This window comes from Ictidomys tridecemlineatus, chromosome 5, assembly GCF_052094955.1.
Source record: "Ictidomys tridecemlineatus isolate mIctTri1 chromosome 5, mIctTri1.hap1, whole genome shotgun sequence".
Lineage (NCBI taxonomy): Eukaryota > Metazoa > Chordata > Mammalia > Rodentia > Sciuridae > Ictidomys > Ictidomys tridecemlineatus.
In genome coordinates, this window is record NC_135481.1 from 194,520,987 (window position 1) to 194,543,069 (window position 22,083).

Consider the following 22,083-nt stretch of genomic DNA (forward strand, 5'->3'; position numbering starts at 1 on the left):
TGGCCACAACCCTCCTTACCCAGCCCTGGTCATGGGGAATGTGCAGCAGACCAGGTGCTGAAGGAAAGGGACAGGCACTTCTTAGGGCTTGACAGAAGCCAGCAGTGGGGGAAGTCCCCAGGCCTCTCCCAGTGGGAAAGAGGACGTGACTACCCATGCGCACAGCAAACCAGGTCCCAAAGCACCTGCCCTCAGCACTTCTCCACACTAAACAAATGACCAGACACAGCACAGATGTGTCTGCAACTGATGTCAACTCTGCCAAAACCAGTCTTCAGCCCTCGACGCCAGCCTTCCATTTCTAAGACAGAGGTTTCTTCCCGTACGCTGGGAAATTCCAGTCCAACAGGCTGAGCAAGACAGCTGCCAAGGGGAAGTGCACTTTTCATTCAGAGTCCAGAGTGCACCTAGTCACCTTCTAGTACCATAAAAGGATGACACATTTTGCATCTTATATACCAAAGAAATCCCAGTATGCCCATTAAACTCCAGAGAACCGCATTTTACATAGAGAACCATACACCATCAGCCTCATGACCAGCAGCGGCTGAAGGCAGGCAGGACATCAGCATGTCCATTTGCAATCACCACACACACATATACACCAAGCTCCAAAACCAAACGATTCCTGTTATTACAAAGGCCAGAACCAAAGGGTGATAGTTAATAGCAAGGGTCAGCAGTCTTTTTCTGTAAAGGACTACATTCTAGGGCTGGGGGGGTAGCCCAGTGGTACAGCACTTGCCTAGCATGGGCAAAGCCCTGCGTTCTGCTGCCAGTACCATATACTCCTGCCCGTGCACAAAAAGACCACATGCTAACTGTTGGACTGTGGGTCACGAGGTCCCTTCAACCATTCACCTGGGCTCCAGTAGTGGAGAGCAACAACAGGTAACGCATGAATGAAGGAACACAGCTGCTGCTATGCACTGAACGTGGGCCCCATCCCCATCCACAGGATGAAGTCCTAATCCCAAGGGGATGGTGTCAGGCCTTTGGGAGATAATTAGATAAGTCACTAGGGTAAGGTCCTCCTGATGGGATCAGTGTTCCCTAAGAAGAGACCAGAGAGCTAGCATGCGTCCACGCTCTCTAGAACACGAAGAAACACTGAGAGTCCTCAACAAGAACCAAAATCAGTTAAGACCCTGATCTTGGACCACTCAGCCTCTACAACTCTGAAAATTAAATGTCTGATGTTTAAGTCACTCAGTCTATGGTATTATGTTACAGTACCCAAACTAAGATAGCTGTGTTTCAATAAAATCTTATTTACAAAAGCAGGCAGCAGGCCAGATTTGGCTTATGGAATGCAGTTAACAACCCCTGGTTCAGAACACAAATGTGGTCAGGTGCTGTAATCCCAGCAACTTGGGAGGCTGAAATAGGAGGATCACAAATTAGAGGCTAGCCTCAAACTTGAAAAAGGGCTGGGGCCATAGCTCAATGGTGGAGTACCTCTAGGTTCAATCCCTAGCACTGTCTCCCGACTCCCAAAAAACCCCAAACACCATACATGGGGGTTCTATGGGGTTAGAAAGTCCTAGATACCCACCTAATCTCATCACTCCCTGGCTATGGGAACTTGGACTGAGTTGGTAACTTTGTTCTCTGAGCCTTGGTTCCCTTGATTCTAAAATGAGGACACCTCCGAGGGCTGTTGTGGAGATTACAATAGTAAAGAGTTTGACGCGCTTAGGGCCCGGCGCAGGACAGGAGCTCAATGTGCTGTAACCATCACCTCAGCCCTCAGTGCTGCTGACCGTCAGCACCAGCCTGAACCAGACCTTATCACAGGGAAACAACTAAAATTAAAGCTATGCTACATTTCCTCAGAAACATTCACGGCATCAACTATTTTAGGATAGAAGCAGGACTTGGCCTGCCATTTAAGAATCCTTGGCTCATTAAATGTTCCACATAGGACAATCTGTACAGAATTATCTTGAATGAGAAAAATGTTTTTTTCATTTGGAAAAGCTGCTTCTGTGAAAAAACTGTTGTCAATTCTCAAATATATATATATCAAAGAAGGGAGATTAATAGAGTAAATATTAGATGAGGGGTGCCAAGACTGTGGCATGCCCACTGCCACTTTGCAGTCCTGCCCCAGCAAACATAACCAATCAGTGAAGGCGCTCCTTCTCCAGCTCTGCATGAAGCTGCACGTGCCACGTAACGCAGCTCGCTAAGTGATCGTCATGTAAAATCTAGTCACCCTTTTTGTTCTAGAAAATACTGATAAACTGTGAATCCCTTTAGTATATTCTAAAGACTTCAATAAAACGGTTTTCATTGTTGTGTGTTGCCCACTGAGGTCCAGAATAAATATTCTTTAAGGTAATCAGAAACTTCAGGACTAAGTCTTCAAAAAATACAAGAATGTGGACCAAGGAAAAGAAACAAGCCACAGTTCTGCTTCTGTCTTTCACCTCCTGCACCTCCCTGGACACAGTGCCCTGACTTCATTACTCCTGCTTCTTTGTCAGTAACGGGTGGCGGGTAATGAGGTTCCCTGCAGCTCTACATACAGCCAGTGCTCATTATTTACAGATTCTGTATCTCATATGCACCTACTCCCTACATTTGAAAGCCCCAAGTCAGTACTTGTGTCTCCCGTGGTCATGAGCAGCGCAGGGAGACCTGGACTGGCTGGGTGCTCGCCTTCCAGCTGCGTGAAGAGGGCGACACCTGGCCTTCTTGTTTCAGTTCTCCCAATCGCTGAGTATGTGGTGCCACATCTTTCACACTCCTGTCCTCTCTGCTCTTTAAGATGGTCCCTGAGTGTGTGCTGGAGAGCCTTCTCAGGTTTAAGAGCAAGAAGGCAGTGATCTGCCTGGCACAGAAATCAGAGATAAACTTTGTTTAAGTGTGTGCTGCAGTGCTGCTGGCAGTGAATGTGACACCAAGGAATCAACCACGCATTTTAAATGAGGTGCATATGAACAGAAACACACCAAGAACAAAGTCATATACTAACCAACTCCCTCAAGAATGGCAGGAAGCTGACATAGGAGGAAAGGTTAAGCATTCGCTTATTTTTACCAATATTACGAACTGTTTCTACCCAATATTATGAATAAACGTCATCAAGAAGAGGTGGCTCAGTGGCAGAGAGCTTGCCTCGCATGTGTGAGGCACTGGGTTCAATCCTCAGCACCACATAAAAATAAATAGGTAGATAAAAGTATTGTGTCCATCTACAACTAAAATAAAAATACAAATAAAGAACAGGTTTCCTGTGCCAGGCATTCCACGCATGTACTCCTCCCCTCCTTCCTGCAACTCAGAGAGTAAGCTGCGCTGCTCCCCCCCCCCCCAAGGCCTCCCCAGTACTAGGGCCGTCACTAGCACAGCTCCAGGTAAGGAACACCTGTGGGTGGAGAGGACCCTTTAGACCATCAAGTTGAAACGTGATACCTGCAAGCAGTCAAGGGACGTGCTGACCACCCGGGGGGACTTGGACTGGCAAGCCAGCTCGAAGGGCAGGAAGTACTTGTCGGCTTCGATGAAGCTCGCCTTTGGCGGTGCTGCAGTGCCAAGCCTAGGAAGAGAGTGGGGTGGAGAGGTGAGAACAGGCAGCCCACTGTCCCTGCGCCTCACTCGGACTGCCCACTTCACTTGCTTCTGTTTATTTAATTAAAAAGTCCAGCAAGCTGTATCTTGGGGCCAGCCAATTAAATGCTGAACACGTGAGACTTTAGGGAAAAAAAATCCAGTGCCACATGCAGACAGAGAGATCTCTGACAGTGAGCTGCATCCAGGGCACCCAGACTGAAGCCTGGCGGCAGCTATGCCAGAACTGCATTTCTAAAATGTGACTAACTGGCTTCATTACCATGAAGATCAGGAGCGGCCACTTACAGGGCCAGCTGTCCTTATGCTTAAGCCAACCAAACAAGAGACAATGGCTCTGCTCTTCTCTCAGGACAAGGTCTGTTGGCATTATCTTGACCTTTCTTCCACATACCCAAGTACTCAGGTGTCACCTGTTGACCTAGCGCTGGTTCAGACGCACAAAGCTCTGCCGGGTGCCCAGGACCGTGCTAGCAGCACGTCGTCCCTGTGATTAGAAATGGATGGCCACACTGCTACCACCCCTTGTGCTGCAGGTCCAGCCAGGAGAAGTGCGCTGCTTACCTCTGCTTCTCTATTTCTGCTTTGATTTCATCTAGGGGGGGAAGAAGGAAAAGCACGTTAGGGCCATGCAGCGTTTTCGGAGAAGACAGCTTCACCACGTGGTATTTAGAACCATTAAGAAGGATGTCTAGGGGCTGGGGCTGGGGCTCAGGGGTAGAGCACTCGCCTAGCACGTTCGAGGCCCTGGGTTTGATCCTCAGCACCACAAAAAAATAAACAAAATAAAGATATTGTGTACAACTAAGAAATAAATTTAAAAAAGAGGATGTCTAGGAGACTTTTTTTAAAAAAAAATATATATCTTTTTTTTAGTATTTGGTGGACACAACATCTTTGTTGGTATGTGGTGCTGAGGATCGAACCCGGGCCGCACGCATGCCAGGCAAGCGCACTACCGCTTGAGCCACATCCCCAGCCCGTCTAGGAGGCTTTACACACTCAAGTTCTGACATGAGGACAGGACAACAGCAAAGGCTCCCGTGGCAGGCAGGCAGCGCCGGGCTTCCTCCTCTACTTGCTGAACTCACTTAACGCTCACTACAAGCCTGTGAGGCTCCACCTTACTATGGCAGGGTTTCTCAGCCTAGGCGTTGCTGACCTTTGGGGACATCTAGTTCTTTACTACAAGGCGCCCTGTGCATGGCAGGTTGCTGAGCAGCTTCCCTGGCCTCCACCCACTGGAAGCCAGTAACTCCCGCCTCCCTGCAGCCTTCAATGCCAAACACGCCTCCAGCATGCCAAGTGTCCCCTGAGCAAACTCCCTCTGCTGAGAACCAATGGCTTCGATGAGGAAAACAGGCAGAAGACAAGTGGGTAACTTGGCTCTGTCACATTAAGATCTGGAAGCCAGTGCGGTGGCACACACCTGTAACCCAGCAACTTGCAGGCTGAGGAAGGAGAACTGCAAGTTCAAGGCCAGCCTGGGCAAATTAGCAAGACCCTGTCTCAAAAAAAAGGCAGGGAGGACTGAGGATGTAGCTCAGTGGTAGAGCACTTGCCTGCCATGTGTGAGGCACTGGCTTTGATCCCCAGCACCACATAAAAATAAATAAAGATACTGTGTCCATCTACAACTAAAAAAATAAAAAATAAAAATTTAAGAAGGGGGGAACCATAATTTGAATCCAGGCATTTTGGCTCTGTAGTCCCTGCCAACCAACTTCCTCACTCAGCATAACATATATTAGTGACAGCTGACACAGTATCATGGTACTATAGCAACAGACCCAAGAAAAAAAATAACAAAACACTGAAAGTCATCTAAGTAGATGGTGGTTTTTCCTTCTTTTTTTTCACATTTTTTATGATAAGCATATACACTTTTAAAAACAATTGTGGTAAAATATACAAAACCTAAAATATACCGTTTTAACCATTTTAAAACATGCAGTTCAGTGTTGTGCTAAACCATATTATTCTAACGAGTTAAAATAAATCTTAAAAATCTTTATCATGGAGGTTACAAGAACTACACAAAGTTAAGGAAATAAAATGTCATGATTGAGAAACACAGATGGGACCGTCTCGTTTCCAGGAGAGTAAGGCTTGGTGCCTCTGGAGCAACACCCCATGTCCACTCAGTCGACTGTCTCCAGGTGTGGTGCCACTGGCTCCACGTGCCTGCACACAGGTGAGGGGAGAAGGGACACCAAGGCTGGCACTCGGCCTCTTGCACAGACTCCTGAGAGCCTGTGGTCTGGACATGGTCGTCAGTTACCCTAACAGCCTCAGGACACAGTTCTGGAGGTGACAAGCTTCCTTTTCTTGGGCTCTAAGACCACCTCTGTTGGGAAGACCGCTGCTGCCGACCCACCCCGATGACGCCATCACAGGATGGCTACCTGCCACCCACGTAAGGCTCCAAGAGTAAGAAAACCACATGCAGAGGTCACTCGCTCAAAGGACGACGAGGGCCAGGAAGGAGAAACCAAGGACAACTGCAGCAAGCGGGTCCCTGGCACCAACAGGGCAGGGGTGCAGCCGCTCCTCAGCCCCAGCTGACTGGTACTAGCACCCCCAGAGACCCTCAGACAGGAGGGGCCCATCATTCTGATTCTTCCAATGGTTAAAATCCAGATTTTAGGTGAAAACTTAACTTGCAATTAAAAATAACTTCACCTATTTTAAAAAATATTATGGCTCAAGCAAGAGCAGTCTGCAGGCTGCCCTGGCCCTGAGCCTACTAGTTTATCACCTTTGTTTTAAGGGACAGGGAAGAGCCTGGCAGAGGTGCTTCACAGATGCACAAAAGGCACTGCAGGGGATAACAGTGGCTTTTGAAGACAAAGAATCAAGTTCAACCAAGCCAGATGTCACTCAGGCAAAGAGCAACCAAGGAGCAAGAGGACCAGAGTCCAAGGCCAAACAGACACAGGACCGAGGGGTTACCAAGTGGAGCTGGGACTTGAGCCTAGAAAACCAGACTCAGATTCTTTGCTCAGAACCTCTTGGGTCTCTGACTCTCGAAAAAGCACACAGAATTAACTTGTAAACCACAATGCAGAGCCATATAAGTCTGTGGCTTTGCTACCACTTGTGCAAACCATGAGCACTGCAACTACCTGCAGCTCAAAGTGCCAGTGCTCTTCACTGTCCATGAGAGCTGCCGGCAGGGAAGGTGGCCAGTTGCAGACACCTCGGTTTGGAATCTCCTGATCCTCCTTTCTGGCCTGCTGTGGCATGACCACGTAAAGGTGCACCCTGGGTAGCCGTTTTCTTTTTGAAAATAGTTGCAGTGCTGGGGGTGGAATCACTGGTCTCCCACATGCTAGGGAAGGGCCCCCCACCCAGGGGCTACATCCCAGCTTCACCTGGCTTCTGAGTGGGAATGAGCAAGGACAACTAGCAGAGTGGCAGGACAGGGCGACTGCTGAGACGGCCCTCTCCCAGGAGCTACCAGGGAGTTCAGGAAACCACAGCTGCAGATTTTCTGTTGTTTTCTTACTTTACCTTAACTATTCACAAAGAATTTGAATTGTTGCACTTTTAAATTATTTGAAGAAAAAAAAATCTCTAAAACCCTCTCCACGGACACAGCAGAGGTCTGGGTGTTCCAGCACCTTTGTATAAAGCGAGGGAGGAGCCCCAGAGGGCCTCGAGGGAGCGCTGACCCCACCTGCCCTGAACAGCTCGCTCTGGCTGCTGCTGTGTGGAGAGGAGAGGGCCAGGACAGGAGCAGGAAGCCATCAAGGAGCACCTGCTAATCGCCCAGCCAGCAGGAATGAGGGCTGGCCCAGGGTGAGCGGTGCAGGCAGAGAAGCGCCAGTCTGAAGCCAACGCGGGAACCATGTTGACAGGCTGGGAACCATCAAAGAGTAGCACCGGTGTCATACGGCCCCACTAGCAGGCTTTCCCGCTAAAAGGAAGGAGGAGACGAGCCCGAGGAGGGGGTGTGCGGCCTGGTAAGGGGGGACGCCTCCTGGCTGAACAGGACAGTTAAACTTTGCTGAACCTCAACTTCCTACTCTAAAGACGATGGAATGGCAAACAGCAGCCCGCATGGTGCAGAGACCATAGGGGGATCTGCGGACAGCCCGAGAGAAGCCTTGTCAGAACAACGAGCAGGGCCGGGCTGCCACCCACCGGTGGCCTCCAGACAGGAGTCAGCGAGGGCAAAACCTCTAGGCCATCACGGAGCCAGCTGAGGGAAGGAGGAAAACGAGAGGAACCGCCATCACTTGTGACTGGCCCAGGGCTTAGCCCATCCTCACTGCGACCCAGGGTGGCGAGAAGATGGCCATCATCCGTCACACCCCCACCATGGCACAGATGAGGAAAGTGAGCACAGAGAGGTTAAGGCACCAGCCGCCAGGCACCCCAGGCCAGCAGGCAGAGCCCCACCCTGCAGGAGGGGAGAGGAGCAGCTGGCGGGCCACCTGCCGCACTTCACAGCTGCACATCTTAGCAGGAGCTGCTCTCCCAGCTGCCACCCAGGCAGTCAGCAGCAATAAAGGAGCAGGCTGCAGGGAGGAGAGGGAGCCGGCTGGGTGGGGCTGGACGGCTGCAGCTGGAAAGCCACAGGCTTCTCAAGAAACCATCTTGAGCGTCACCATCACCTGCAGGAACCCCCCCCTCACTCCTCAGCAGCTCACTCTGTCCCTTCCACTCCCAACGATGACATCACCATCCTCCCACCCGACCCTGCCCAACCATCTGGAAGGGCCAGTGCCCCCAACACCACAGAGTGTCCCTTCAAACATCTGACAGCCACATCTCTCCCTGCTCTGCAGAGCGGAGGGGTCCTTCGACTCTCCCTCCTCCACCCCAAGCCAGCCTATGGGGCTGGCCACACCCTGAATCTGGTCCCCATGTGCAGCTGAGCTGGGTCTCCCGCTCCCTCCTGTCCTCTGCCCACGACCTCCCTTCCTTCACACAGACCCTCTCCCATGCTCACAGCCAGGCATTTCTTTGGTGTGAAACCTTGCCCCGGCCAGCACGCCTCTCCTCCCCCTGCGCTTGCCGGGCGGCCATTGGCAGGACTGCTGTCAGGATGACAGGATAGACAGCCGGGCCTCTCTGACCTTTGGTCTTGACTTCTGGCAAAATCCCAAACTCTGAATGTACTGCCATCCTCCTGTGACCTGTCTCCACCCGAGCAGAGGTGGCAGGCAGCCTGGCCACCCCTGAGGCTGTCACTGCCAACTGTGGGTACCAACTAGGGATGTTTCCCTCCTCACAGCCCCCCTCCTGTCACGTTCGCCGCTCCTTCCTCACAATCCATGGCACAGCCTCCTGTGTCCCTCAGAAGTCAGAGGCTGCCTCCAGGGGACTCCCTCAACTTCCTGTTCACACACCTAGAAGTCTCCTACTCTGGAGCACCCTCTGCTCTCACCTGCTCCGAGAGCTGCGTCCACCCTCCACCTCCACAGTCCCCGGTCTTGAACGCCCTGCTCTCTGGACTACGCACAATCTGACACCGCTCACCATTAGGCCACCACCACGGCCCACCCACCTGGACCATGACAACAGCCTCAAGTGTCTCGCTGTGCCCCTCTTCCCTGCCTCAGGCCACCCCACAGCAGCCGGAGGGATTCCCCGAAAGGGAAATGAGAATACATCACTCCTGCCGACACCCCACACTCCCCTCTCACCACCCGAGTCCAGCCCTGTCAGCAGCCCCGGCCGGCCCTGGCTCCCCTTCCTCTGGCCTCAACGTTCACTGGGGTACCCTCCCTCCCCAAGATCCCCAGGCCTGACCCCTTCAGTTCGGCTCGGTGTCACCCTCCAGAGGCCTTCCTGACCTCTGCAAACCACCACCCCCGCCTCCCAGCGCTCTGTCTCCTGGACACCTCTGCTTTTCATTTCACTGTTCGTTTCTGATCTTTCTCCAGAGCACTTATCACCGTGACCTACTGCGTGCCAGCTAACCTCCATCTGCCTTCAGCCCAAAGCCACAAGCCCCCACCTCTGCTGGGTCCCAAGTCCCACTCATCTGTTAAAGACACGAGTCAATCCTTCCTCTTTCCTGCATTATTTAACCTCTCTCGCTCAACGGGCTCCCTTTCAAGTGACATTTAAACCAGTCCAAGTGTCTTCTACGTTTCAAAACAAGACAGACAGAACAGAGACCCCTGAGCCTCACCTCTGCCCCATGGGCTGCTGAGTGGGATGAGGCTGCCTGCACCCCCCCTCACCTCCCACGCGCACCCCAGCCCACCAGGGTCTGCCTTTCACCTGCCTCACGCCACCAAACAGCTTGAGCGACAGCCACCAGTGACCTACACGTGTGACTTGAGCCTACAGTGTGGGACCTCGCTGGCTCTGTGCGCCTCCACACTCCTCCGCACTCTGCTCTCTGCTCTGCGCTCAGCGCCTCCGCCAGCCAGGGCCTGGAGCCTCTACCGCCACTAGCCCTCCTCCGTCCCAGCCCAGGCCTCCGAGCACATCAGGCTCAGGGATCCGGCCACTTCCCGCCCACACGCCCACCTGGACCCTCACAGGCAGCGCCAAACCCCAACCCAGATGGCCTCCTCGCCTGGCCAGGCCCATATGGCTCTCTCGCCTCCCCCACCTCCAGAACACGCGTCCGTCCCGCAGTGGGCGGCCTGACGCTCCTGTCGGCTCCCCCCAGTCCGTCACCAGGTTCCCCAGCTTTCCCCCAACCCGACTGCGAACCCGCTCAGCTTGCTCTTTCTGTTGGTACCATGAGAGACCACCAGTGGCTGCCTCTGAGATTCAGCTCCGGACATGGCGGCCTAAGTGATCTTTTCAAAACACAAACCCAGCCACCCTGTCACCTTCCCCGTTTCAAACCCGTTAGCATCACCGGCTGCTTCTGACCCCAAAATTCAAACTCCTCACGATGACCTCAAGGGCTCTGCATGGAAGGGCTCAGCCTACCTTTCCCCAGGGACCTCCTAGCACTCCCCCAAGTCACTCTGACCACATGGTGGCCTCTTTTAGTCCTCCTGCCACAGGGCTCCTGCTCAGGATGTTCCCTTGGCTGAAATACCTCTCCTCCAACCTATTCCCGTCTTCCTCATCGGTCATCTCACAACCTCCTTTCCAAGGCCCTTGCAGGACCAGGTTTCTCTCCCAGGACCTGTCAAGTGCGGAGGTGACGCAGAGCTACAGGCACTTCAGCACCCCACTCCCCCAGCAGACGGCAACTCCATCAGAACAGGGCTGTCGGTTCTGTGCCCCGCTCGCTACATGGCACCGGGAGTGACAGGCCAACCTTCAGGGTGAGGGTGGGCCTGTGCAGTCAGCGACAAGGACTACATATCAACAAGCAGCAGCACGCCAACCGCTCCCAGGACTGAGGGGAAACTCATGTCCCAGCAAAAGAAGGCTGCTCCCCCCACAAAACTGTAAGCCTATTAAAATATCAAGCTAAAAAGCTTATTTACAACCAAGACAGTAAACCAAAGCAAGCCTCTTTCAGGAAGATTACAGGAATGAATCAGCAAACATAAACCTATTTTCCAAGATAACTTCAAGTAAGTAAGTAATTTCCTGGCAGCCCGCGAGCCGGACAGGGTGAGAACACACACAGCTCTGAGCTATTCACACAGAAGGCTCCGTGTCCTTGTGATCGAGTGCACGTTTTCACAAGCTCACTCTCTTCCACACAGAAGGGCTTGCTGTTCTCCCCAGCTCTGCTTCAGAGTCTCCCCCGGGACTGACAGGTGCAGGCAGGACTCTCCATTCCTTCATCCAACTCCCAGCTGCATGAGGGCCTCAAAAAACCATGAGCCAACACCTACATGGAGGCAGAGAGGCCGCGCCCTCCACTCCTTCCCCTGTAAGGAAAGTAACCAAGGCCTCTAAATGTTACCCAGCAGCCACTGAGGTGCAGGTCTGGCCAGTCCTTCTCTGCACCCGTTCGTGACAATCCTGTGATACAGACAGCCTGGCTTTACGGTCTCAAGGAACTGAGGCTCAGAGAAGCTAAGTTCGCAGCCCAGTTACAGACCCACCAAGGGTGAGGCTCCAAACTTGATTCCCAATAAATTCCCCAGCAACCCATCAATACTACTTTTCAATAATCAATGACGAGCCATTTTTTAGGTGCTGCTTCTAGACAGATGACGTCTCCCAAACAATCATCATAAAGCTTTTCACACCAGGGTCATCAGCCCTGTTATTTCTCAAAATTTTTATGAGGTCAGCACTTGTAGACAAATGTCTCATCAAAACACCAGAACTCGCTAAAATTAAACGCTTTATTATGAACAGTATTTAAATTCAAAACCTTATTTTTTTGATGTCAATTTACAGACATTTTTTATAATTTTTAAATTTTACACTTAAGGTTTTTCCTCATTTTAAGAGGGATGTGTGTGCGTGTGCGTGCGCGCGTGCACGCGCATGTGCGTGCTCCAGAGATAGGAATTAGTTATTTTGAACAACAAAATAGAACAACAACAAAAGTAATATATGGAGAAGAAAGCGATCTGTCACATAGAGTGGATGTGTAAAATGACGTGTGTGGTTCTGGGACAGAATGCAGGGCCTGGGGGTGCAGGCACCTGCTGCCCTACACCCAGCCCTAGACGCTGAAATTTTTTTTTATTATTTATTTTTTAGTTGTAGATGGATACAACACCTTTATTTATTTATTTATTTATTTTTATGTGGTGCTGAGGATCGAACCCAGGGCCTCGCATGTGCTAGGCAAGCGCTCTACGCTGAGCCCCAGCCCCAGCCCTCCATGCTGAATTTGGAAGCACCTCACTACACAACGCAGGTGCATGACACGCTCCATAACCAGCTCTTCTCAGTGACAGCTAGCCAGTGTCTGTGTGTGTGTGTGTGTGTGGCTTAGGTGGACTTCAGCCTTCACTGATTTTACGTGGTGCTAAGGATCGGACGCAGTACTTCACACAGGCTACGGAGCCCCAGCGTCACAAGCTAAAGTCTTTTTTACCTTTAAACAAACCTGTCCCTCCCCATCACAACACAGATGAACCTGGAAAGAGCTGCCTGCGCTCACCATTTCCTCACTTCCCTTCCCGCTCCTGCCTCAGCCTGCGCCAGGCTGCCCTTGAAACCGCAAGGCCACCAAGACAGCTCTAGGGAAGCCAATAGGACCCCATCTCTAAACCCCGAATGTCAACAGAGCAGCAGGCCTCAGACGGGACCTCAGGCAGGCGGACACTGACATGCAGCGGCCGCGGCTCCCCACCTGGCCACGCAATGTGGGCAAGTTACACCCAGGGCCTGGGTTCCGGCTGTGGGACGCATCCCAGACAGACAGAATCCCAGTGAAGGAGAGGAAGCTGCCTGCCGCTGCCGACCTGCCAAAATCAGAAAACTCAAGTGGAGTGCAGCTCTGTGAAGCCAGTTCTGCAGCCTCATTTCTTTCTTCTCAGTTCCCAAATTAAAGTAAACCGAGGACATATGCAGCAAAAAGCTGTGATCTTTTTGAGAAGAGGCTTTCAAATATATCTCAAAATTCAGCCTCAGAAAACATGGTCTCTAGCTGAAGCCACACGGCAGCCTAACGGCTGCTGTCAAACGCTCACTGAGCGTTTCCTACCTGAGAGCTAGGAAGGGGAGGGTCAGGGACTCCGCTGTCACCCCAGCCCACTCACTTCACTTCTCAGGGACTCGATGGGGATAATGATAAGAAGAACTTAACTAAAGCAAGTGGGCACTGTGCCTGGAACTAGGTCACAGATACACAACTGCCATTAGAAAGTCACCTGATTCCACAAGAACATATGAAATGTACACATCTGTACTAGTCGTGCCCTTAACACTTCAGGCATGTTAATTACGTAACAAGACTCTATATCTACTATATCTCTAACCACACACACACACGAAAAGTGGATTGTTAGCATGATTCAACTAAATTTTATTTTCCTGCAGTAATGGGGACTGAACCCAGTGGTGCTACATCAAGGAGCGGCAGTCCCAACCCCCACCCTCCTGACCCTGCTTTTAATTTTTTGGGGGGGCAACGGGGGTGAGTGCTACAGACTGAATTCAGAGGCATTCAACTCCTGAGCTCCATCCCCAGCTCTTTTTTGTAAAAGCAGTGATAATCAGGATGAAACAGGTCTGCAGGAATCTCAGTGATTCATCTGGGTCTCATGCAGTTCCTTAGCACCTCACTATTGCTGAGGCTGGCTTTGAACTCACGATCCTCCTGCCTCAGCCTCCGAGGAGCCACTGGGATTACAGACAGGCACCACCACTCCTGGCCCTGCTTTGAAGACAAGGTCTCACTTAGTTGCTGAGGCTGGCCTGGAACTAGCATTCCTCCTGTCTCAGCCTCCCAATGTGCTAGGATTACAGGCATGTGTCACCGCTCCTGGCCCAATTCAGTTAAACAGTGGACAAATTTTTCTATATTGAATTTAAAAACACTTAAGATTTTTTTTTTTGTCAAGCTTCCAAATTCCATATTAAGAGCAGACATATAATTTAAAGAGACATCACAGGAGGGAAAAAAAGAGGTCTTAAATAAGACAATTATAAAAGGGAGATTTTAAGAATGTAATTATCATCCCCAAAAGAAGGCTCAAAGTTTGAAGACCATTAAGATATATCAAGGTGAGGCACATCAATGCCCAGGGGGCGATGAACACTTTCCCAGGTTCTCCTGATCTCTTCTGATAAAGGTAGAAAGCCATGTCCCCTACCTGGACAGTACCTATCTGTACACTTGGTATTTAGACCAGACGAATCCCTGAGATTGCTGCAGACCTGTTTCGTCCTGATTATCAGTGCTTTTACAAGGAACAGCTCCTGTGCCCACTGAGCTCAGCAAGTTCACACTACAGGAAACATGGCCCTTTGGTCATGTAATTACCTTCTTATTTACCACATCTACAAACCAAACACAGGAATAGGTCATTCCAAAAGAACAACTGAAGTTAAGAACACCAAGTCAGAGCACTTGTACTTTCTGTGTTTTGTCACAGCTTAAAATAATCATCGCAGCAGCCTCTACTAAGTGTCTAATACACACCAGGTTCTTTGTATATTAATGAACTTAATCTTTACAGTAACCCTGTGAGGAAGGTCTGAGATTAGGCAACCTGCCCACGATCCTAAACACGCAAGTGGAAGGCAGGGGATTAACCTGAGTCCCAGAGGCCAAGCTCCTATCCTCTAACATCCCAGGATCTGGCCCCTGCCGCCCTGATGCCCTCCCTGATTCTGAGGAACCGTTTTCTGTGAAATCTAACAGAAAAAACGTTTCCTGTGAAATACTCTATCATCCGAGCCTTTCAACCCCAAGTGGTCACCTTCAGTTCCTCTAATCAAAATTAAGGCGATATACAAATAAGTCCAAAATACTAACCACAACATGTTTTACAAATTGGCTTACTTTAGCTATTTTTCCAAATTTCTTCTCTTAAATGGGACTACTGGACAAAAGACTGGGTCTCAAGAAATCAAGTGAGGACTGGAGCTATGGCTCAGCGGTAGAGCACTTGCCTAGCAAGTGTGAGGCACTGGGTTCAATTCTCAGTATCGCATATAAATAAATGAAGGTTCATCGATGTTTTTGAAACTTATATACATTATACACCCCCCCCACACACATATACACATACACACACACACACACACATATATGATATATATATAGGAAAAGAAATCAAGTGAATATCACCAGGTACTCTGATATTTTCCATTGTTTCTAAGGCAGTCATTTTTTTTTTCTCTCTCCTTCCTCTTTTTTTTCCAATGCTGGGGATTAAACCCACATGCATGCCAGGCAAGCACTCTACACTGAGCCACATCCCCAGTCCCTACGGCGGTCATTTCTGTCAACAGCAGTGACATGTGATTACTCTGTTAAATGACCACCTTAAATCAACACTATGTACAGATTCCCTGTGTCGTTCCTCTTCCCCAGTGGAGTGCTGGCTTGTGATCATTAGCGGTTAAGGACAAGCCTCCACTCCAATTTGCTAGTCCTATAACCTATAGCCAGATTACTTCCATCTAGGCCATTTCCTATAATTTAGTACTTAAAACATGCATCTACCATTTTTGTGGAGAAAATCTAAATTTCTGAACAAAAAAACTACGATCCAAAAATATCTAATAAACTCTCAATGTTATGGCCCTTTAAGGTCTGCAAGACAATTTTGTAAGTAGGTTCCGAAATGTGACATACAATTTTTTGTGGAAATTTTATGTTAAGAAGATATCTGAAGGAGAAATGAAATTTTTTCTGCCAAATAACTTTTTTGAAATGTTCACATCACTCTTAAAGTGATGTTGAAAGGATAGAGTCCAGGCAAATTCATTGTGGAATCATAAATACCAGACCTCCACCTAAGAAACACATGCTCTGTCATGCTCATCCTACATTCTTGATACCTGATAAAATAATATCCAACAGTTAGCCTTAGTTATTGGAACAGTAAAGCCCCACCGCCACCCTAAGTACTGGGGATTGAAGTCAAGGACACTTTACCACTGAGCTACATCCCCAGCCCTTTTTATTGGAGACAGGGTCTTGCTCAGGCTGGCCTCAAAACTGAGTTCCTTTTGCCTCAGTCTCCCGAGTTGCTGGGATCACAGACATGTGCCACTGTGCCTAGCTGGAAACAGAAAAGCTTTAAAAGTCTTAGTAAATTCCTTCCACTGATCATGAATTTCATGAGACCAGCAACTCTATTCGGATTATCTAAGCAACAATGACCTCCACATCAATCGGTTTTGATCCTTCAGGGAGTCTTAGATCCTTCTGATGAAAGCTGGGGACCTTCTTTCCAGAGTTGTTGCAAAGTTTGCAAGCCAATCTCCAGGCCCTAGAGAAGAACTGTGTTCTTTACCTTGCACCAAATGAAAGAAGAAACATGATGGCAATCTCAAACTCTGACAGAAAATCAACCTTTCCATTTACTCAGTTTGTTAGGAAAAACAAGCCTCTTTACAGATTCTAAACCAAAGGCATTAGGGTGGTGAATTCATTTGAAGGCAGCTCTGATCAAATGTATTGATCCTCTGCACCCAGAACTCTTTCTCCTGAAACTTCACATAGTGGATTCTTCTTGCCTTTCAATATTCAGCTCAAATGTCATGTCCTCTGAAAAAAATTACTTTCATGACCATCCTATTTAAAGCAATCCTCAGACCCTTTTAAAACACTTCTTGCTCTTTTACTTTCACTGTAGTACTTACTAGTATTTAAGAATGTCTCATTTATCTTATTAACTTATTTTGACTGTTCTGTTAAAAGTATAACTCCACAAGAGCAAGGACTTTGTCTTGTTCCCCATTGAATCCTAAGTGCCTGCCACAGTGCCTGGCACACAGTGAGCATTTGATAAATAAAAGGGAGACCAATGCTAGTGTCAACTATAGATATTTTAACTAATTATAAATTAGATTTCTTTTTCCCTTTCCATAGTCTGCAGGTCCATTCAAGCAGCAAATATTTATCGAGCACCTACTGTGTGTCAGACACTGTTGCAGGTGCAAGGAATACAGCAGTGAATTTCGGACAAGTGTTTTTGCTCTGTAGACCCTATGTTTTAGGAGACTGACCAGAATAAGCAGATGTCTTGCACACTACTGTGACACATCACCATCCATACACCTTCCTGAGGGAAAGAGCTAAGCGGAATCCCAAATAAGGGGAAAACATTCTCCAACTGGGCACTTACAAAGCAAGTCTCAGGGGCTTCCCAAGTGGGACGCTCTTCCCACCTGTTCTGCTCTCGTGGGGGAATCCCAAACAGCAGAGCCCAGGTAAAGGAAAAACTTAGGGCAAGGACAACTGCTTCTGAGGACTTGGAGGTGGTGAGGGCAGGAACCAGGAAACAGAACGCCAAGAGTCGTGGCAAAAGCCCTGAGCATGGAGGCTGAAGAACCAGCCCTAGCTGTCACCAACTTGCTAGGTGACCTTGGGCCAGTCCCGCGCTGCCCGGGCATCCGTTCCCCCGGGGGGCACCAGGGGAGGAGGCCGGGAGGGTGGGATTTGGGGTGGGGGTGGGGGAAGCGGAGGCCAGGAGGCCGGGCTGGTAACGGCCGGCGCGGGGCCCGGCCGGGGCGGCTCACCCACCGAGCGCCACCTGGCAGGCCCTGCGCAGCTGGGAGTGCTGGGGCCGCTTCACCTCCTTGTCGGCTAGGATCTTCTCCAGGGCCCGGGACACGAACATGCTCTTGGTCTGGCTCTCCTGCATGGCCCCGGCCCGGCGGGGGCTGGCAGCCCCGCGGGCGGGCGGCGCGAGCGAACGGACCAGCGAGGTTTCGGGCCCGGCGTCCTGGCCGGCACCGGCCGCGTCCGTGCGCGCCGCCCCGTCAGGAAGCGACGCCGCGGCCCCACGGCGTCGCCATGTTGGAGCGCGTCACGTGATCACGTGACTGGCGGGGCCGCTGCGGCCGCTGCGCGTCCGTCGACCCCGTGACCCGAAGGGGGCGGGGTCTACGCGGGGCGGGGCCAGGGAGGCGGGGCGAGCACGTGGGTGAAGGGAAGCGGGACCTGGGGGCCCGGAGAAGGCAGGTGGGAGGGCCGAGGCGAGGTGCGGGCCGACAGAGGAGCGGGGCCGGAGACGGAGTGGAGATGAGGGAGGGAGCGGAGTGGAGATGAGGAAGGGAGGAGCGGGGAGAAGATCCGAGTGATGGGGCAGAGGCGGGGCTGAGGGCGGGGAGACTGGAGGAGGTCGGACGGGGAGGAAGGGGAGGAAGAGGAAAGGGGACGAGAAAGGTGAGAGCCAGAGAGGGGCGCGGAGGGGAAGAGTGACGAGTGGAGGAGGTGAGGACGCGGGAAGGGACGACGGGGCGGAGGGAAGCCCGGGAGGAGCGGGGAAGTGGGGACGGTGCGGAGGGGCCGAGCCGAGGCCTTGGGAAGGACGCACCACAACGGGGAGAGCCGAAGGCCGAGGGGCGCTTCACGGGACATGCACCGGCCACGCCGCTCTCCTGTCGCCACGGTGCCGCCCGCTCGGGCAGCCAGCGCAGGAGTGTCCGGCCCGTGGGCCGCGCTGCCGGGAAGGACTTGCCCCTCTGCAGTTTCTGGTCTGTTTTCTGCACCTGTGCTTCCTCGCCCTGCAGTGGGCAGGAGAGGCGGTTTTGGTGCACTTGACAGGGGAAGAAACTGACCCAAAAGACTAGTGCCGCCGTCTGCAGCGAGTAAGAAACAGAGGTCCTGGCCCCAGGGCCACTTCCACTCAACCCCAAAACAGAGTTGCTATCACAGCAGCCAGAGTGCTGACCCCAGACCCCTTCCTCTCACGCCACCTGTCTCCCCGTGGGCAGCCTTGCTACTGAGGGTCACTCAAGGACAGAGGTCATTCTTGGACATCATGGGAAATTCTCTCATAGGCGTGTGCAGATGCTAGGGCCTCCTTTTCCAGTCTCTTTTGGCGGACCTCCCCTTCCTTGCCTTCCCTGGTTGGTGTTTTTCATGGTATTTACTGACCTTTTGTTTGTGGAATCACTAGAGTGAGCCTTCAGAGGGGGCTGCTGGGTCCCCAGGGCCTGATCTAGAGCCTAGTGGAAGGTTTTATGGCCATGAATTCCCTAACTTCCATCGACCTTTTTTTTTTTTTTTTTTTTTTTTAGAGAGAGTGAGAGAGAGGGGGGCACAGAGAGAGAGAGAGAGAATTTTAACATTTATTTATTTTTTCTTAATTCTCGGCGGACACAACATCATTGTTGGTATGTGGTGCTGCTGGGGATCGAACCCGGGCCGCACGCATGCTAGGCGAGCGCGCTACCGCTTGAGCCACATCCCCAGCCCCCCTTCCATCGACTTTTAATGTGCATTGCTGCTCCTCCCAACAAGGGGTGGAGTCCTCCTTTATCCCCTGGCCCTGGGCTAGCCTGTGACTTGCTTGACCAGCAGGGGATGTAATGCAGTGAGCTGCTTGTGCACCAGAGCCTGGGCATCAAGAGGCCTGGCCCACTCCTTCCTTTGCTCCTGGAATGCTGCATGATGCTCCGAAACGGTCCTAGAAGAAATCTCACATGGACACAACCCAATTTCCCCAGCTCCTCCAGTCAGGTCCAGTCCCCAGCCAACATACAGCTGAACACAGCAGCATGAGAGACCCAGGGAGATGAGTAGAACTTGCTGGACAACTCATAGAATAGTGGACAACAACAAATCATTACTTTAAGACAATGCACTTTGGGGTAGCTTGTTACACAGCAGATCACAGACAACCCCCACTACCACCACCACATCCTTGTGTAGTGAATGAGCGGATGAGTGAGTGTGTGTAATTCTCAGAATTACTCTGCAGTGAGTGGGCAAACAAGTTTTGAACAATGGCCTGCTAAACACCCAACAGTGATTTTCCATTGACCTTGGGACTGAGTCTAAGTGACAGTCCTGCAAGGAGAGATTGGGGTCCTGCTGATTTCTCCCACCTCATCCCCTCCCTTCCCCCTCCTCAGGACCCTTGGGCCACTTTAAATTTCTCTTTGTCCCTTCCAGGATTTGGCTTACATTCTCTGTGCCTCTGGTTCAGTGCTTCTCCATGAAGGCAGTCCCACCCCAGGGACATTTTGAAATTTTATGGGAAGACTATTTTTTATTGGCATAACGGAGAGCAGGGATGCTGGAGAGCACCCCACATACAGCTGGACAACCCCATCTAGCAAAAAGGCAAGCCTGTGGGTGACTGCCCAGCCCAGACCCTGAAACCACTTGGCACATAAACAAAGAATCTGCCAGGCACAGTGTGCACGCCTGTAATCCCAGCAGCTCCAGAGGCTAAGGCAAGAGGATCGAGAGTTCAAAGCCAGCTTCAGCAACTTAGTGAATTTATGGCTGGGGATGTGGCTCAGTGCCCCTGGGTTCAATCATCCCTGGTGCCAAAATAAATTAAAAAACAAAGAATCTTTGCACTGTTTTAATGTTACTAAGTTTCACCAGACCCAGCAGGGCTCACCTATAATCCTAGTGGCTTAAGAGGCTGAGGCAGGAGGATCTCCAGTTGAGGCCATCCCCAGAAACAGACCCTGTTTCAAAGTAAAAAATAAAAAGATCTGGGGGTGTAGCTTAGTGGCAGATTGCCCATGGTTCAATTCCCAGTACCTAAAACAAACAAAACCCCCTAGTTTCCAGAAATGTAACTGTCAGAGTAACTCAAGGAAAAATGCACTCGAGCTGGGTGCGGTGATACCTGCCTGTAATCCCAGCCGCTTGGGAGGCTGAGGCAGGAGGATCACGAATGCTAAGCCAGCCTCATAAATGGCGAGGCACTAAGCAATTCAGTGAGACCCTGTCTCTAAAATACAAAATAGGGCTGGGGATGTGGCTCAGTGGCCAAGTGCCCCAGTGCCCACCCCCCCCAAATGCACTCTGTGCTGGGACCTTACCAAACACGCCCATTTGAAGACCACAGTACCACGCTCTTGCAGCGTCTGAGCGGCCACATGGCTGTTCTGCTCAGTGTGCACTGCAGCTGTCGCCCGTGAGGGGGCTCCCCTGTTGTTCTAGGGGGACATGCGTGAGCGTTGTCTACTGAAATAAAATTAGCAAATTATACATCGCTTTCCTTTTTGTTCTCTTTGTTTTCTTAGGTTATTATCTTTTATTAAACCTGTGTGTGGGAAGGTTTTATTATCTCTGCATTTCATTTTAGATAGTTACCAAAGGCGTTTATTTATTTTTAAGAGGGGAGGGTGTGGTGCCTTTGAGGTTGGTGAACACACTGGCCGTCCCCTCCCCACTAACGCTGCTCTTGGTTCAATGTCCCTAAAAGAGGGTCCTCGCCAATCTCCCGTCCTCTCCCTCCTGCCCCACCTCCTCCGTCCACATGTCTTGATTTATTTCTTAACTGCACTAAACTTAATTTGGAAGCGTGGTGTTATTTATCTGTGTATCCGTTCCCTGTTGCCTCGTAACATATGACTCAATCGCCAGCTGGTTCAAGTCAAGCATTTATTGTTTCCGTTTCTGAGGGTCAGGAATTGGAGAGCAATGTGTACTGGGGGGCGGTCTGGCACAGGGTCCCCTCTGAGACGGCAGGCAGTGTGTACTCTGGGGCTGCCAGCACCTGAGGCTCCACTGGGGCCACAGGATCGACTTCAGAGAGGCTGCTCATGGCGTTGGTGGGGGGATCTTCGTCCCTCCCATGTCCACAGAGTGCATGAGTGTGATCAGATGTGGCAGGCTGGTTTTTTCATAGTGGATGATGGGGCAGAGAGAGAGGGAGGGAGGAGCGGACTGGCTATAGGAAGCAGAAGTGGAGTTTTGTGTGTGTGTGTGTGTGTGTTTACTTTATCTCCAGAGGTTCACCATGAAGACTGATTAGAAGTGCTGATTTGGCAGCTCAAATGCCATGGTAGGTTGGTGCTGGAGTCTTAGAGTTGTGAACAGTATTTTTTAAAATATTTTTTTAGTTGTAGAGGGACACACAATGTCTTTGTTTATTAATTTACTTTTTTTTTAATTTTATTTTTTTTTTATTGGTTGTTCACAACATTACAAAGCTCTTGACATATCATATTTCATACATTATATTAATTTACTTTTATGTGGTGCTGAGGATCGAATCAGTGCCTCACACATGCTAG

The 22,083-nt window shown here is 50.7% G+C and overlaps 1 protein-coding gene and 1 long non-coding RNA gene across 4 annotated transcripts in view; one reads left to right on the forward strand and one right to left on the reverse strand.

The window, feature by feature from the left end:
• The window catches only part of Arfgef2 (ARF guanine nucleotide exchange factor 2), a 90,100-nt gene extending 72,185 nt beyond the window's left edge, over positions 1-17,915 (reverse strand). For 2 of the 3 annotated variants that reach the window (XM_013358601.4, XM_005325231.5), the window contains exons 1-3: positions 17,618-17,915; positions 4,141-4,171; positions 3,421-3,544 (exon numbers count right to left, since the gene is read on the reverse strand). In XM_013358601.4, coding sequence (XP_013214055.1) covers positions 3,421-3,544; positions 4,141-4,171; positions 17,618-17,738 — 276 coding nt within the window. In that variant the 5' untranslated portion in view covers positions 17,739-17,915. Of the gene's footprint in view, positions 1-3,420; positions 3,545-4,140; positions 4,172-10,591; positions 10,638-17,617 lie in introns of those variants that run through there. The other variant, XM_078051971.1, reaches the window with a different exon arrangement.
• Positions 17,916-18,216: 301 nt separating this feature from the next.
• LOC120886321 (uncharacterized) lies at positions 18,217-21,059 on the forward strand. The gene is made up of 2 exons (XR_013439855.1): positions 18,217-18,310; positions 19,997-21,059. It is a non-coding gene; the product is annotated as an uncharacterized LOC120886321 (long non-coding RNA).
• The last annotated feature ends 1,024 nt before the right edge of the window (positions 21,060-22,083 follow it).